This window comes from Grampus griseus (assembly GCF_964374135.1).
Source record: "Grampus griseus genome assembly, chromosome: X".
NCBI classification, from domain to species: Eukaryota; Metazoa; Chordata; class Mammalia; order Artiodactyla; family Delphinidae; genus Grampus; species Grampus griseus.
Window position 1 is genome coordinate 61,074,094 of NC_138999.1, and position 16,552 is coordinate 61,090,645.

Below are 16,552 nucleotides of genomic sequence, written 5' to 3' on the forward strand. Positions count from 1 at the left end.
AGTCTGAAATGTGGGTAGAGGAGCCTCTAGGCTCTTCGGTTGTGTCAATGAGGACAGGGCTGGATTCCACACCAGCCCCATGCCCCCACCTGCCCCCTTCCACCTCAAGGCTGGGATCCAGTTCAATGCTGCCGTCCTGTCACTTGGCATGCTTCTAAAGCTACTGCCTCCTCAGCAGTTAATCTAAGGGCAACAGATATATCCCCAAATGTTGACCTTGTCGAGCCCAGCTCCGATCTATGTCCCTAAAATGGAGGCCAGCTCAGAGAAATGGGCTGTCCCCATACAGTGTGGGCCAGAGTTAGGGGACACATGTCCCAGGCATGGAGGTGGGGCTTGAGCAACTGTCTGAAGGACTTGAAGGCATCTAAAATCTCAGTTTAACGGTCTGTAGCTTTTGCAATTTTCCAGAGAAATCTGAGCTCCCAGGTCATAGGATCCTTCTTGGGTCATACTTATTGCCCAAGGGCAAAAAGGCAAGGAGTGGCCTTACTGCATCATCTGGATTGGTTCTAGAGATGGGGTGGGGGTGCCTTTTAGAGTTGGTGAAGCATGTGCCACGTGGCTAGGGCAACCCTTTAGACTTGGATGCACAAGTGGCCAGGATGCTATAGAAGGGTCTGGATCAGCCTTTCTTCCAAGAATGCTCCCAACCAGCCCCTGTCATCAACCTCGAATAGGACAGTGTTCCTGGGGTCTTAAGGCAGTGAGGCTAGGTACTTGGACTCCTGGAGATATAATGGCAGTGGTGATGGCAGTGGCAGCAGGAATTCAGTGAGGAGCCTCCCCTCCCCACCCCCCGACCCCACCTCGGTCTTCCCCATTCCTCCCATCCAGCCCAGCTCCCTCCCAGCTATCCACCAGCAACCCCACCATGGGTCTCAGGCAACCACACCATGGGTCTCAGAATTGCTAAAAGAATGTCAGACCATGCCACACCCCATTAGACCTCAATGAAGAGCACCTCCAGTTGGACCATCTCTTGTAAGTAACTTTTATTTTTATTTACAACAGAATTGGTGGCTTTATTCCTCCATCTTTAGGAACAGTTGGCATCAGCAGCCAGATGGAAAGTCTGCAGTGAAGTCAAACTCATTCTGTCCCAGCCACAGCTCCGGAAGCTCATTGGCTCGGTCCAGTCCCAGTTCCACCACCAGTGACATCAGCACCTCCTCATCCACCGGGTCTGAATCGATGATGGCAGAGCTCTGGGCACCAGCAGAAGGAGAGAGTGACCCCGCCCCTCCCGCCTGAGCCCCGAAGCCCCAGTTTGGCAGGGGCCCTGCCTCTCCAGGTTGGCCCGGAGTGGCGGCGGCCATCCCATGATACTGGCTATTAAGTTTCTGCAGCTGCATACTGGCCAGCAGGTGAGGGGCGGGGTTCAGGTTGAAGGGTGGGGGTTTAGTGGGAGGGGCGGCAGTAGGAGAGCTTATTGGAGATGGAGATCCCGAGGAACTAGCAGAAGCCCCATTGGCCTTGGTTCCATTTGAGGTTACCCCGGGGTAGTGCAGGATGGCCACTGCTTTGCGATCTTTCACCGCCAGGTTAGAGTAGGCCAGAGAGCTCATCTCTGGGTTGGCATCCTAGAAGACAGAGAAAGGCAGAGTATGGTACCCCTGCTCCAGGCTTTGTTTCTCACCATTCATCAGGCCCAAAAAGTGCTTCATCAGGGGCTAGTGGTGGGGAAGTAGCAAGAAGGCCCCCGGAAAGGTAGGCTCCTTTCCTAGCTCGAGTTAGGCTCAAGTATCCTCCTGCCACCTTGGCTCCAAGCACTGTGCTCAGGCCTAAGTCCTCATGCTGGGCACCCGTCATCCTAAATGAGTTCACTGCTTTCGTCTCCGTCCCCTGACTCTGCCTTCAGCTCGCCATTCTACAAATGGGATCTCATTGTCCCTCTTCTCAGCCTCACTTTAATCCATTGAGACAATGGAGCAGTTTTTTTTGAATTCTGCTTCTCTTCTCCATTCTCTGCCATCTTTCAATACCCCTAGTGGGTTCAAAGTGACCATGTTTAAGTAGAAGCTATTTTCATTCTCTCCCAAGAAAGTCCTGCTGTCTCCAGTCTGCTAAAGGACACCAGATACCCCAGCCAGGAGGGCCTACCACATGGCCCCGGCCCTGGCCTGGTTGTCTTTCCGGCTCCAGTGTCTCCGACTGTAAAATGGCAAAAGTTACCTCCTTCATAGGTGAGGTGCCACCTTTGACATCAAGTGCAGGCCTCGACATAGTTGGCATTTCAGAGCCTTGGCAGAAGTTGGATAAATTGGTGGGAGGTGATGCTGCCAGCTGGAGCTGTTGTGCTGTATGTGAGGGAGAAGAGGTAATAAGGGCAAAGGCTTTATTGACCAAGCAGGTACTAGCAAAGCCCAAAGCTGGGCCACTCCACACAGCTACAAGGCAAGGATGGTGACGGGTTAGACCCAAGACCAGAGACCACCTGAGCAGAGGGAGGAGATCCAGTTGGAACTTTTGCCTGAGGCAGGAAAGGTGCTAGATTTGGCCAGGTGCTGCCCAGACAGCCAGCTACCCACATCACCAAGAGGGGACACATATGACCGTTTCCTCATGCCAGTGATGTCAGAGCCCCAAGTGGAGTGCACTCTTCCTGATTCTGAGGACAGCAATGTCCCTGAGTAAGTAGCACACTGTCTCAAAGGGCCACAGGCATTCAGATTGGAGGCATTTAGGCCTCCACCAGAACTGGGAGAAAGTAGGAAGGAGTCAGGGCGAGGAAGACCTAGAAAGCTGGGGGCTGCTACCCAGAGAAGGAATAGGTCCCCAAAGCAAATGTCATGGGGCTCCAAAGTCCTGCCTCAGCCATGGTTTCGTGTGAGAGAAGCTGGGATGATCAGGGTAGTCTGGGGGCTCTGCAGTAGCCAGAGAGCAGCTAGGGATGTCTCAATTTCCTCCACACCACAAGCCCCCTCCAAGACAGACCTGGCAGCAGCACTTGGTTTTCCCAGGACACCTGCTCTGAGCCCAGACACACTCATCTGTAGTGACAGGTGGGCATAATTCTTCCCGGAGGGAAACTGAGGTACAGAGGTTCAACAGCTTTCCCATCAGGTGGCAGTGGCTATGGGAGCAGGAGCCAGCACTCCTGTGCCCACATGCCTCATCTGACCGCTGGCCAAACCATCATACCTAGAATGATTCAAATGGCTCCTGAAGAAATGATCCCCTAGGTCAAATGCCAAAGGGATAAGATAAGGGGATGAAGGGAAAAGAATCTCCCCAAACCAGAAAATAATAATAATAAACAATCTCTGAAGACTCTAAAGTTATTTTCCCAGAAGCTTTTTTTTAAAGCCCCATATATTCTAGCCTTCATGATGAATTAGAGATGTAGAATTTCACATTTATAAATACCTCCTGGCCCAAAGAATCTTCAGCATCTTCAAAAGTCTCTAATCTTTCTAACAAGGCTAGAATTCTCTGTGACACCTCCCTCCCCCAGTGGTCATTAAGAATCTGCTCAGACCCTTCTAGAAAGTGGGCACTTACTACCCCTCTTTATCATCTCTGCACCGCTTACTTGTAGGGGAGGGAGGCAAGAAAAATAGAAAAAGGAAGGGGGGCAGAAAACACAAGAAAACAATCTGTTGCTGGGTCTGCCACCACTGCTTGATTGGAGCCCTGTTTCTTCTCTGAGGCAACCAGAGAATATTTCAAGCCAGTGATTACAAGACAAGGAATCTAATCCATGTCGTCTTCAAGAGCCCAGCACCTTCAGTATCAAGCAATTTTCATGTCCTAAGAAAAATGTCGGGAGGGGGGTGGCTGTCCATCCTTTCCTGTTCCTATCCAGCCTTTCTTCTTTCTTTATGCTACCAAGTACCCGAATGTGCATAAGAAAAAAACAAACAAACAGCAGCAACAACAAAAAGAAACAGAAAGAGGAGGAAAAAAAGAAAAAGGAAAAAAGAGAGAGGGAGTGCAAGAGAAAAGTATCTCTGTTCTGATATCAGTTCCTGGGGAAGACCATTTTACCACGTCTCCCCCTTCAGGCTGTGAGCTCCCCTAGGCAGGACCCTGTTTCCATTCAGATCTGTTGCCTCCCATCGCCGCTTCCCCCTCCACCAGCCCCGACCCCCGGCCTGGGTCTGTGCTCCATAGGCGCTCAGTAAGTGTTGTTGTATCCGTCTGAAGAGGCAACCGCATCTCGATCGGAATCCTTGCCCCTGCTTCCCCGATTTCGTCTCCCCTCTGCCACCCAGCCCATTCGAAGGCAAAACGTGGCAGCACAGAAACGTCCCAGCTCTCTCTCCAAGCCTCGAGCCGACCACTGCGAAACAGCTGCGAGAGACGGCTGGGCAACCCAGAGCAACAAGTGCCTCGTCTCCTGCGGGTGCCTCGCGGGCCCGGGCCACCAGTTCCCGGTCCCGCAGCCCGCCCTCCTTCACAGACCGTCCCGTGGGCCGGCAGCCCCCTATCGCCTAGATGAGGGTGGGAAAGGGAGAGGAAGAAGAGAGAAGGGAGAGGCAGGTAGGGGGGTCGCGTCTTTGACCTGTTGGGGGACCAAAAGTTAAAATGGCACCAACCGGATGGCTCCATCTCGATTGCTATTTTCTTACTCAGGAGAAATTTAAAAATCCAAACAGTACTGCGGCTTGGCTTGGATGCGCTCTAACCAGACCAGTCAGTTTCGCCACCTGAAAACTAAAGGCCCGTTGTTTGCGGACAGCTCGGCCGCCCTCCTCGCCACATCCCAGGTGGAGCCGCTGGAGCTGGGGGCGGCCGGGAGCATCCCTGCACGGTGGACCGCGAGCACCCAGGCCGCCAGGGCCCCGAGCGTCCGATCCCGCGAGTGCCGTATCAGGAACCGATCGTGGAGACAGTATAGACAGGCGGGGAGGGGCCCGGGGTCTCGGCCTCCCCGGCGAGTTTGGGGCCCCGCGGTGCTACCGCGCGCGGGGGCGCACTCCGGCGCCGGCTGCGGCCACTCCCGCGCCTCACCAACACTTACTGAGCGCCCGCAGAGCACCCGACGCGGCCGCGGGCTGAGCCTACCCCCTAGCCAAGTCGCCTGTGGTCAGTGCTATCACTCCGCTACGAGAAGAGTGAGAGGCTCGGAGAGGTTCGGTAACTTGCCCAAGGTCACAGCGCTAGAAAGTGGCGGAGCCGGGATTCGCAGCCAGGTCTGTCTGCCTCCAAGTCCGGCGCTTGGCGAGGCAGGGACTCCGTGCGCGGCCCGGCCCCGCCGCCGGCGTTTATAGGCAGAGGGGTGTGTGCGTGTGTGTGCGTGGGGGAGGGGGGCGTGAGTATGGGGGAGAGCAGAGGTCGACCAGGCAGTAGAGGCAAGTTGCCCAAATTCTCTAACTTCCATCCCTCAATTCCGCTGAACTCGGTCCGAAAAGCCCCTCTCGCCTTCAGACCCCGAAGGAAACCTGAGCTTTGTGCAGCCCCAGAGCCGGAGCGTCCACATGCGGTCCGGGCGATTAGCAAAGTCGGTGGAAGCCAAGCTGGAGAAAGCGCGGGCGCGGGGAGAAAAGGTGCTGCTGTCTCCCCAGGAGAAGCGGGCGCTTGGCCCGGCCGGCCGGCAGGCGGGCGCGCTGGCGAGCGAGCCGGTTCGCTGGCTGGCGGGCGGGCGGGCGGCGGCCCCTCCGCCCCCCCAGCAGAGCAGCTTTCAAACAGAAAACAAGTCCCCCAAAGACCCCCGGCCCGCCCGGCCCCCGCCCGCTCCCTGCGCCCGCTCCGCTGGAGTCCCCGGCCCAGCCGCCCAGCCCACCGCCCTACCGGGCGGCCCGGCTTACCTCCGCGAAGCCGCCTGCCCTGGAGAGAGGGAAGCGCGGAGCCTGGTGAGCCGCGGGCGCAGCGGCGAAGCCCCCAGCCCCTGGCACGCACGCCGCCACCGCCGCCGCGAGCCGGTCGCGCTCAGTGCCACCCGACCCCGGGGCGCCTGGGAAAAGCCCGCACCACCGCGCCGCGCCGCCGCCGCACCTCACCGTGCCGCGCCAAGCAGCCCCGGCCCGCGCCCGTGCCCGCCCGCCCGCCCGCAGCTTCGGCGCCTGACTCCGGGGCGGTGGCGGTGGCGGTGGCGGTAGCAGCCACCGCGCTCCCTTCCCGGCGCGGGGGAACCGGGTCTCAAGCCCCCATTGCCGCCCGGAGAGCCCTGACGCACACGCACACGGGAGCAGGCTGGCCTCGGCTAGGAATCCCAGGAAGGACAGACCCTTTCCCCCCTTTTTCTCTCCCCCCTCCCAATTTCCACGTCTTTATAACCGGCTTAGGGCATTATTAGCACATGTCCTGGCTCGTGGGCGAGTTGGTGGCAAAATCTGAACTGGATACTCACCGAGGGCCAGAGCGGGTGCTGCGCCTTCCTCAGCCCTCTTCCTCCTCGCCAGGAACGACCCTTCTCCGGCGGGCTGTGGGCGGGCAGCCGGGCGGAGCGAGCCTCTTCTCGGCAGCTCAGCGGTGCCCCTTCTGCAGCTGTGCCGCTGGGAACATTTTATAGCGGCGGCTGGCGTGTGTGGCCCTTTAAAGGCGCTCGAGCTGGTGCAGTCACCGCGGATCGTGTGAAAGCGAAGGGCCGGCTGGGGAACGGAGTCCGAGCGGCTCCGCGGGCCCGGCGGCGCCGGGGACCGGCCACGGCTCCCGGGGTGCGGCTGGCGGGCCCAGGACGTGGTCGCCCCGAGCCCCGAGCCCCCGGCCGACGCCTGCGCTTCTAAAGCGGGCGGGGGCCCGGGCCCCGGGCACAGTCTCTCCCCACCGCCCTGCATGGACTTGCCCAATAAATTCCACTTAGTAATTTCGCTGAGGCGAGGGAGAGCTGTTAGTGTCTGTTTTCTGACCTAAATCTAGAGGGTGGTCAGAGCGGGCTTCAGGGAGTTGGGGGGAGAGCTATGGGCTCAGGAAATGACCTGGGGGAGGAGGACGAACAAGGGACGGGGTCCAAGGGGCACGATTTGGGTTTTCTGCAGGGCTTTCTCGGAGTCTGTCTGCTCCCTTTGGGCTGCACCATCTCCCTGGTTGAAGGGCCGAGGCTGGGGGTCCCTTTCTCCTTAAAGTCGCCAGATTCCAGGCAGAGCTTCTTGGAGGGCCTATCCGTCCCGCAGCGGTGGCTTCCTTCGAAGACCTGAGCTGGGATTGGGTTCAAGGGATTCTCTCTTGTGGTTATCCAGGGCTGAAGGAGGCTGGCGGGTTGCGACGTGGAGATAAGTCACGGATCGTGGGGCCAGGTGCAGCTCACGAGGCACAGCCGAAAGGCCAAGAGCAGGCAGCAGGGTATGAAGAGCTTGCCCCGGGGCTCGCGGGGACGACTCCTGCGTTCCCAGTATGCCAGGTTATTTTATTATCATTATATAATCATTCCAGGTAATAAGAATAACATTTTGCATTAGGAACACATCTTTCTCGGGTTAGGATGTTATCTTACAAATCTCCTCGGAAAAGAGGTCCGGGTCTTCTGCTTCATTTCAGTCATGCTCCTCCTGGCCAACAAGCTCCCATCTCGCCTCTTACAGGAAGGCCACCAGGACTACCCTTCTACCAAACTCTCTTTTCTTGGCCCCTTTCAGCAATAACTACTCAGTTTACAGTGTTTATAAAACATGCTCTTTTTTAAAAGTCCTGATGTTAAGAAAAAAGGGGGGAGGGAATGTCATGAAGTCATTTTCACTGTGTATGTGTTCTGTCTTCTTAATTGGATTTGAAGACCTAAAGGTCTTTTCCTTTTCTTCTTTCTTTCCCACTTTTTCTCTTCTTTTCTTTCTTTCTTATTCTTTTTCTTTAGTACCCCAAAGTGCCCTGCATTTGCTCTTTGAACAAAGTTCTGTTTGTCGATGGACTGACCGGCTTACTGACGTAAAGATGAGGAGCAAACAGAGGGACAGATCAAGGCCCTTCCTTGACGCCTGGAGTAAGCTGGGGCCAGTGCTCTGGACGCCAGGTAAACCCATTCCCCAGCCCCCAAAGCTATCTTGCCTGTCTCCCTTCCTTCCCCTCACCCTGCCTCAACACAAACCCCAGTAACAATCACATCCCACACACCATCCTTGCACTTTCTCACTTTGCACAAAGATTGTAGGTCGTGCCCAGTTTCTTTCTGATAAAAGGCGAGATCTATCGGGACCCTAAAACCCTACAAAGTTTGCTTGTGAAATACACCCTCAAGCCATCTTGGTGTTTGCCTGACGTGAGCGACCCCGGGCTTTCGAATTGTGTTTTGCTAATTTGGACCTCCGACCTACCCTCCCCCTCAGCCCCCGCTCGGGAGAGGGTCTGGAAACCGCGACAGCGTCTCTGCGGAAGGCTCCGGATCCGGGAGGTGGCGGATCCGCCCTCCATCTATTGGATGGCTCCCAGGCCAATTGTTAGAAAGAGGCATATGTTCATCTCGGCTTCTGGAGTGTCTCCGGAGCAGTTGCTCAACAGCCAGCCCCCTCCCCCATCCGGACCATTGAAGGGCAGAAAAAGGAGCGCCCTCCGCCACATTTCTCTTTGCCCACATGCCAGAAAGGGTCTCCCCACTGGTAACTTCCTGTCATCTCCACTGTCCACCTCCTTGGGAGCAGGAAAGAGAGGGGCTACGGGCACTCAGCTTTGGAGCACAAAAGCCACCCTTTTCCTTTGGGGGGCAGATGGAAGGGGAGGTTAGTCTCAGAGGCAGGGAGAGAGCAAAGGAGACATTTGCATTTCTCTGCAAATATGCCCTGGATCACTGACTTCCCAGTCGGTTCCAGCAGAGCTCAGAGCTCTCCGCTGAACTCTTATCTCTAACTTGGCAACTAGACTGCGAGCTCGCAAACCAAGGAGAGGACAGGGATGATCACCCAGCAAGAACCTTCTGTGCTCCAGCATTGGACCTGGCATGTTCCCAACCATCATCTCACTTAATTCCCACGCCCTGTGAGGTAGGGTTTACCAAAGGTGAAAAGGAGTCCCAGAGATTGTTCAAGTTCACACAGCCAGGAGGTCCGGTGTTTGAATCCAGGTTAGGCTGAGTGTAGAGTCCTCACCCTCACCCCTGCACCTTGCTGCCTGGGAGGGTAAGGGGGCATCTAAACTGTGGTCAAGAGTACAGGTTCAGGGGTCAGTCCTCCTGGGTTTAAATCCCTACTCTGCCATTTACTAGCTCTGTGATCTTAAGCCAAATGGCTTCATTCTTCAGGCCTCAGTTTTCCCATCTGTTAAATGGGGATTATAATGGGAGCAACTCCGTGGGCTTGTTGCAAGGATCAAAGGAAAAGCTTGGGTTGATGCCTGCTGTGTAGTAAGTGGTCCACAAATGCTGTGCCTTCTGATTCTTTTCCTTTTGCCTCCTAGTCCTGCCTCAGCTTACACACTTCAGGTTCAATAATACTTGCTGACTGATTAATTAAAAAACCAGGCTGTGAGGGGATGAAGCAGGTCTATAAACTCAGGAAGGGGAGAAAGAGGAAAATGCAGGTTTGTTCTCAAAATCCCACCTTCCAGAACCAAGGGCTGTCTGAGCCTTATGATGGGAGCAAATTACGGAGCAAAAAAAGACCATGACTTTTTACAGGACAGCCCGTATGCATACAGAGTGGTCTCTAGAAACATATACAATAAGTGTGTAGAAAAGTTAAAAAGCACACATTGCCACGTGGCTTGCAGGATCTCAGTTCAAACCCCGACCAGGGATCAAACCCCGGACAACAGCAGTGAAAGGCTGGAGTCCTAACCACTAGGCCACCAGGGATCTCCCATAAAAGCACAGGTCTTTGTTTAAGAATGTTTGGAGCAGAATTGTTTGTAATAGTGAAAAATGGAAAGCAATTTAAATGTCCATGGTGAAGGAGCGGCCCTTGGTACCTTGATACTAAAAAACATTGTTTTTAAATCCTGATTTCAAAAACTCTTTTATTCATGGGAAAATGTTCACAACAAAATATTAACTAAAAAAGACACAGGGTACAAAGTTGCATAAATATGATGCCAAGTTGCAAAGGGCACAAAGAGCAGAAAATTAAGTACTCACTGTTTCCAACCATGTATGAATATGGGTAATGAAGCAATGGTCAGGAAAACAACAGTGTCAGGCGGGTGGTAGGATTGTGAGGCATTTTTTTTCTCTTTTCTCTGTTATGCAATATGATTATATTATTCTTATAATTTACTATAAGTTTATAGTTAATGGACTGCGTAAACAGTATGCTTCTACTATTGTTAAAATTATTTGTGCATAGAAAAAATATTGAAAGAATATACACCAAAATAGGGACTTCCCTGGTGGTCCAGTGGTTAAGACTCCGCACTTCCAATGCAGGGGGCACAGGTTTGATCCCTGGTTGGGGAACTAAGATCCCACATGCTGCGGGGTGTGGTCCACCCCCCCAAAAAAGTATCTTAAGGAAAAAAAAAAACCTAGAAAAAAACAAACAGAACACCAAAATGTTAACAGTGATTATAATTGAATGGTGGGATTATGGATGATATTTTTCTTTTCCTTTATTTTTCTGCTATAAGATTATATTATTTGCTTACAATTAAAACAGGTGCATAATTTGAAAAGTGCGTAATCAGTACAATCCCACTGGTGTTAACAGTATGGCTGTAAATTGAAAAAAATGGGAAGGAAATGTATTAAAATATTAACAGTTTTTATATTAAGTGGTAAAGGATTATGATTCTTCTTTAATATGATTTTATTACTTTTATAGTTAAAATAAAATGAATACTTACGAATGGCATATACAGTAGGATCCCACTTTTGTTAAAAATGTATATATATGTGGGTGTGCATAGAATAAATAATAGACGACTCCAAAATGTGGTTGTCTCTGGGTGGTAGGGTTATGGGTGATTTTTGTTTTCTCTCTTTTTAAAAAAAATTTTATTGGAGTATAGTTGATTTACAATGTTGTGTTAGTTTCAGCTGTACTGTTTTCTCTTTTATACAGGATTTCTTCATTTTCCAAATTTTTTACAGCTATCATGTATTATCTTTTAGTTATGAAAAATGTAAAAAAGAATTCAATACTGAAGTATTTATGGGAAAAAAGGGCATGTCTGGGATTTGCTTTAAAATATTCCAGTGGGGATGGGAGAAAAGTGGATGGGGATATAGAAAAAAATGCGATGATAATTGTTGAAGAGGGGTACATGGGCCTTCATTATAATGTTTACTTGTGATTATGTTTGAAAAGTTCCATAAATACTTTTTAAAAAGCATTTTCACATCCATTATCTTATAATCTTATGCCAACCCTGTGGGGTTGATTATCTCCATTTTGTAGAAAACCAGAGGTTTTCAAGAGGTGAAGTCACTTGCCCAACCCGTCACACAGTTGGGAAGTGAGACAGTAGGCTTGACTTGGGGCTCCTCACTCCAAGCCCAGGGCTCCCCACCACATCCCAGTTGCTGCTTCTTTATAACAATTTAAAAAAATTAACATTTCGTCTGGCGATAAATGTCATAATTGTTCCCTGCACAGAAATTGGAAATAACAGAAAAGCACCAGGAGGAAAACATCATAACCCACCGGCATCATAGAAAGACCCTTTGGTGTCTGGTCATGCAGACTTTATCCCTGCTGTCTCTTACTCCAGAGGTAATGGGTGGGGCAAACATCGTAAATGCAGTAGGAGTGGTGAGTCATTCCTAATGGGCTGGTGAGTGAAGCTGCAGCTGTTTGGGGACCCCATCATGTGTGAGGGGCTCAGGAGATGGTCAGTCCTAGCCACCGCCTCCCATCCTTCCTTCGTGCCCCCTCCAGATACTGCAGTCTGGATCACAGTTCTTTCCTGTATTCTTCCTTCTCCTGTAGGATCTCAAGGACTACAAGTCCATTTGGGAAGTCAGGGTGGCCTCTCTCCCCTTATTTCATCTGGAGACCCTGCCCAGAAGCCCCCTTGGGATCCTGCAAGTCTGCAACCACACCGAGTGCGGTTGTGCCTCCATTTCCCCATCTGGAAGATGCTAGTGAGAATAGCAGACCGGTTAGCCTCTGCCAGGGAGTGATGAGCTAACGTCTGTAGCGCTTTCCAGCCCCTCGGAGCAAGGTGCCGGAGCCTCCCCAGCGCCTCGCCTGCCGCTGCCAGCCTGAGTGAGCGCCTGGGCCTGGCTGCCCCGCGCCGAGGGAGCGGTCGCATTCCTCTGCCCCAGGCCAGCGGGCTTGGACCCGCACTCGCTTCTGCTCCTGTGTTAAAAGAAAAAAAAAGGAGGAGAATTGAAAAGAAGAGAGGATGAAGAAGAAGAGGGGAACAGGGAACAAGATTAGTCCTGGGGAAATGGCCTTGAGAAACAGAAAACAGAAGAGAGCAGGGAGATAACAGGGCATCCTTGGGCACTCCAGTCAGCTTCAGAGATTGTAGCCTTGGTTTCCTGTTTACACAGGGGGGTGGGGAAGTTTGGAAAGGGCCAACAACTGGGGCCAGTCGAATTGATTCCCTACTTGATTTCCTGTTATTTGTACATAATGGGAAAACCTCAAATATATGCAAACAGCTTCGGCCACCCAGCCTCTCACATCCTTCATGGCTCCGCCCACTTCAGGCTTTGGGGATGTCATTCCAGTATATGCCCCTTCTCTGTGCTCCCTCCTGGCATTTAACTTCACAAGAGGCCTAGGAAGTCAGCACTATCACCCCATTTTAGAGAGAAAGGCACTGAGCCCAGAGAGGTGAAATAACAGGCCCAAGATTGCAAAACTAGTAAGCAGCGGAGCTGAGATGCACAACAGAGTGGGACTCACCCCTAAGGCCAAACTCTCCCTCTAGGCTCCCTGCTCCTCTGTTATCGGTGTCTATGCTCTTCTTGCTTCTAGAACGGATGCTCGGCCTCTCCCACTGCAGTTGGTGGTCAATGTGTGTGGGGCAGAAGGTATTCGTGGCCCAGCTTGAGGGAGAGACCCTTGAGGGGGGAGCCCAGTTAGGGTATGCGGCAGGAGTCTCCAGGGATGAGGTGCGGGTTGGGAGAGGGCTGCAGCCCGAGGATGGCAAAGACGACTCTGAAAAATATTATCTAGGGAAAAGCACAAGGTTCAAAGGCAGGGAGGGAGAAAGGTGCTGATGTCGGGGAGAAAGAGACACAGCTGGGCCAGCCAGGCCCTGGGCTGTTTGGGTGACAGCAGTGAAGCTGGAGGCCTTGGGAAGGTGTGAGGTTTTTGTGGGGGAAGAGAAACTCTGCTTTAAGCATGTTTAGTTTAAGCTGTTGGCAGAACATCCAAGTGGAAATAGCTTGCACACAGCCAGGAATATAGGACTGGAAAGAAAGTGTGAGGTTGTGTCAGAAAGAGCAATTGGCAGGATGGCTTTCGGCCAAACTGGGGGGAACGTTCCCCTGCGTCTCTCCGCAAGCACAGAGAGGGGCTTTCTCCTCAGGCGCAGGACACTGGTGCTTCACTGCAGTGCTCCTTTCCTCTGCTCACCGCAGACCCTAGAGCCCAGCACAGTCGTGCTACAGGCTTCAAATCCCTAAAGGGCGCTGTGAAGGGATCTCAGTCCATAAATTTCCCCATGCCACGGAGTGACAGGGGCCTCATCTTACTTTGCTAAATACATTTTGGCTGGGCCTCAACATACCAGGCCTTCCCTCGATTCACTTCAGCTTCTAGAACACAAGTCTTTGGGGTCTTGTGTACTCTCTCTTTTCTGCCACCCGCCACTTTTAGGACAGCACAGCTGACTTCATCCTTCAGAAGGTGAGGCCATTTTAGTCTGGCCTTGATTCCTGCAGCATCAGGCTGAAACTGCTCCCCTCACCTGAGCCCTGAAGTGATGTGGCAGCCCCTTGGCCCCCAATCTCATGTCTGTGCTGGGAGTACTACCCTGCCCTTGTCTCTCTTGGGCTCTGGGGTCCTGCCTTCCCAGCCTCCCAGCATTCAATCGCATCTGAGACCTCAGACTTCCACTCATGATCCATCATGGACCCCACAATCCTCTAGTCAGAGCCCTGCTGGCATGGAGAAGTCTCCCAGCTTGGGAGACTTCCCTGATTGCCTCTGGGGTTGGCTCAGACAAACATGGCTGTGTGAATGTGGTTAGGGTGCATCTCACATGTACAACCTGGGGGACTGGAAAGGTTTCCCTGGATCCCCACAGCCACAGATGCTTATCCTTTTGGAGATCAGCAATCAGAGCTGGAGACAGATGGAGGATCTAAGGTAGCTCAGGGGGTCAGGGTGCAGACTCTGCTGCCAGCCACGAGGAGAGGACCACAGGCCCAGTGACCCAAGGTCCCTCTGCTGGCTCCACACTGAGACGATGCCCTCCGCCAGCACATCCAGGCTCCTTGTGCCAATCACAAAAAGGCACCTCCTCTGGGAGGACCAAGTAGTAACAGGTGCTGCTCCCTCTGGGATTTACACAACCCTCACCCCGGGGCACGCGTCTTTGCAGGAGGAACACAGGCTGAATTTCAGGGGTCCCTGTGTGGGGTATGATCTGAACAAACATATTCGGAAGCCCTGCAAAGGGATGAGCCTGGATGAGCACATGGCTGATGTTCCTGCAGTGGCCTAGCACCCCTAAGAATGCCACCTCAGGGGCTTCCCTGGTGGCGCAGCGGTTGAGAGTCCGCCTGCCGATGCAGGGGACGCGGGTTCGTGCCCCGGTCCGGGAAGATCCCACGTGCCGTGGAGCGGTTGGGCCCGTGGGCCATGGCCGCTGAGCCTGCGCGTCCGGAGCCTGTGCCTCACAACGGGAGAGGCCACAACAGTGAGAGGCCCGCATACCGCAAAAAAAAAAAAAAAAAAAAAAAGAATGCCACCTCAGGAGAGTTTTATCCCTCCCAGCTCTGATGAAAAACATCAATGGTAACGTTTCCTGGGCACTTACTAGGTGACAGACCCTCACTGTTCTTAGTGTTCCATATTTATTCTCTCCTCGAATCCCCGCAACAACCTGAGGTGCTGGGCGACTACTATTGTTACCTCATCTCTATTTTTCTGATAGGAAAATTGAGGCACAGAGATGTTAGGCAGCTTGCCTGTGTCCTACACCCTGTTAGTTTTGGCCTGAAGATTCAAACCAGGCCCCAGAGCCTCTGCTAGGGACCAGTGGGCCTCACTGTCTGCTAAGTAACATAATGTCTGCTGGGACCTGCCCCTTATAGTTCCTAAAGGACTTTCCCACCCGTGAGCAGGGTTGATTCACAGCCCCTTCTCCCCCACTGAGTCATCGCTATTATTATCAATCCCATTTTACAGAAGGAGGCTCAGAGAGATGAGGCAACCTTGCTGAGGTCACACAGCTAGCAAATGAGGATGTTGGGATTTGAATCCAGTTCTGCCTGCTTCTATCTCCCTTTCTTGCTCTCTAGCTACCCCCCACCCCAAGGTTCTTGCCTTTCCTCAAAACTGAATGTCAGAGCCAGTGGGGCCTGGAAAGATGACCTCATCTGAACCTCACACTGTTACAGAGGAGGAAGCTAGCACTGCATTGCTACCTGGTTAGAGTCAGAGGAAAAGAGACAGACAGACTGAGCAGAAAGAAATGTATTCAGCGGAGAGAGAAGGAGAGAGCAAAAGAGCAAGAGGGTGAATGCCTGGGAAGAAAACAAGGCAAGGAAAAGAAATCAAATGAGAAAGAGAAAGGCCCAAAGTGGGGTGAAGGCATAAGTGACCGGCCATCTGGAAGCAGCACCGAGCTTGGTGGGGGCGTGTGTTTGTGAAGCAGGGGAGCCAGACCCACAGGTGCAAGGGCCCAGCTGCTGCCAGCCAAGAACTCTCTGGGCCCCGCGCCCAACCAGAAAGAAGGGGCTTTGGGCTGGGACAGACTCTCAGCCAGCCTGATGGGGCTCACCCCTGAAGCCTTCCTTGGGAAGAGGAAGGAAGGTTCCCATAGCCTCTTTGCATTTTCTTCAAACTTCTACCAAGTGATACCTTTGGAGTCTCGACTCTGGATGATCCCTGCTGCATCTGAATCCCAGGCTGTCTGGCCCTGGCCTCGCCTGGTCTGAGGGGATGGGTAAATGCCAATTCATACTGCCACCAGCTTGGTACACAGGAGGGACAGATAGGGAGGGGGAAACGGCTGTGCAGACCCGACTGGTCACCTTCCCAGCCAGCTCGAGGCCTGACTTAGTCTGAGGTCCAGAGGCCGGGGCTCTGCCATCAGATTGACCTTTGTTCAAGAACTGAGGCTGCCACTTCCTAGCTGTGTGACCTTGGGCAAGTGACTTTAGCTCGTTGAGCCTCAGTTTCCTTCCATGTAAAGTGGGAAAAGTAAGAATACCTACCTCATGAGGCTGTGCCAGGGTTGAATGAGATAATGTCTGTGGCTATAAACTCTCAAGTGCTGTACACATGTGAGTAATTACTCTTCTCTGACCCCTGTTCCCTGCTGCTTGGGGGATGGAGTCAGACTTCCAATCCAAGTCCAGTTCCAAGCTTGACTTCACCTCCTTGGCCCTGTTTTCCTCATTGTCACATATGCCTGTGTGGGAAGTCAAGCCTCCCGACCCATCGGGGTGGGCTCAGGGCTGCTGCTATTCCTACATAGTTGTTCCTTCAGGCCACAGACATGAGCTGAGCCCCTGCTCGTCCCCGTTTTGGTCACCAAGGCCTCAGAGGGGACCACGGTGCCAATTTGGCCCTCAAGGAGTTCCCAATACAGTGGGGGAGATAGAAAAGCAGACAGATCAAAT

At 52.9% G+C, this 16,552-nt stretch overlaps 1 protein-coding gene across 4 annotated transcripts; it reads right to left on the reverse strand.

Annotated features, from left to right (window-relative positions):
* Positions 1–980: 980 nt before the first annotated feature.
* CITED1 (Cbp/p300 interacting transactivator with Glu/Asp rich carboxy-terminal domain 1) lies at positions 981–6,415 on the reverse strand. 4 transcript variants are annotated; one of them, XM_082681927.1, is made up of 4 exons: positions 6,122–6,175; positions 5,754–5,772; positions 2,176–2,300; positions 981–1,583 (listed from the first exon to the last, which is right to left on the reverse strand). In XM_082681927.1, the coding sequence occupies exons 3-4, from the start codon at positions 2,233–2,235 to the stop codon at positions 1,056–1,058; spliced, it is 588 nt and encodes a 195-aa protein (XP_082538053.1). In that variant the 5' UTR covers positions 2,236–2,300; positions 5,754–5,772; positions 6,122–6,175; the 3' UTR covers positions 981–1,055. The 4 variants fall into 4 exon arrangements, with proteins under 4 accessions (XP_082538053.1, XP_082538052.1, XP_082538054.1 ...); XM_082681926.1 differs by lacking the exons at positions 5,754–5,772; positions 6,122–6,175 and adding an exon at positions 6,296–6,415; XM_082681928.1 differs by lacking the exon at positions 5,754–5,772 and having other exon boundaries at positions 6,128–6,169.
* Between the last annotated feature and the right edge of the window lie 10,137 nt (positions 6,416–16,552).

Bases quoted from the DNA above. Each gene is read 5' to 3' on its own strand.
- CITED1 (XM_082681926.1), bottom strand. From the start codon at position 2,235: ATGCCAACTATGTCGAGGCCTGCACTTGATGTCAAAGGTGGCACCTCA. The intron at 1,584-2,175 runs GTAACTTTTGCC...TCTGTCTTCTAG, and splicing joins GCACCTCACCTATGAAGGAG to GATGCCAACCCAGAGATGAG.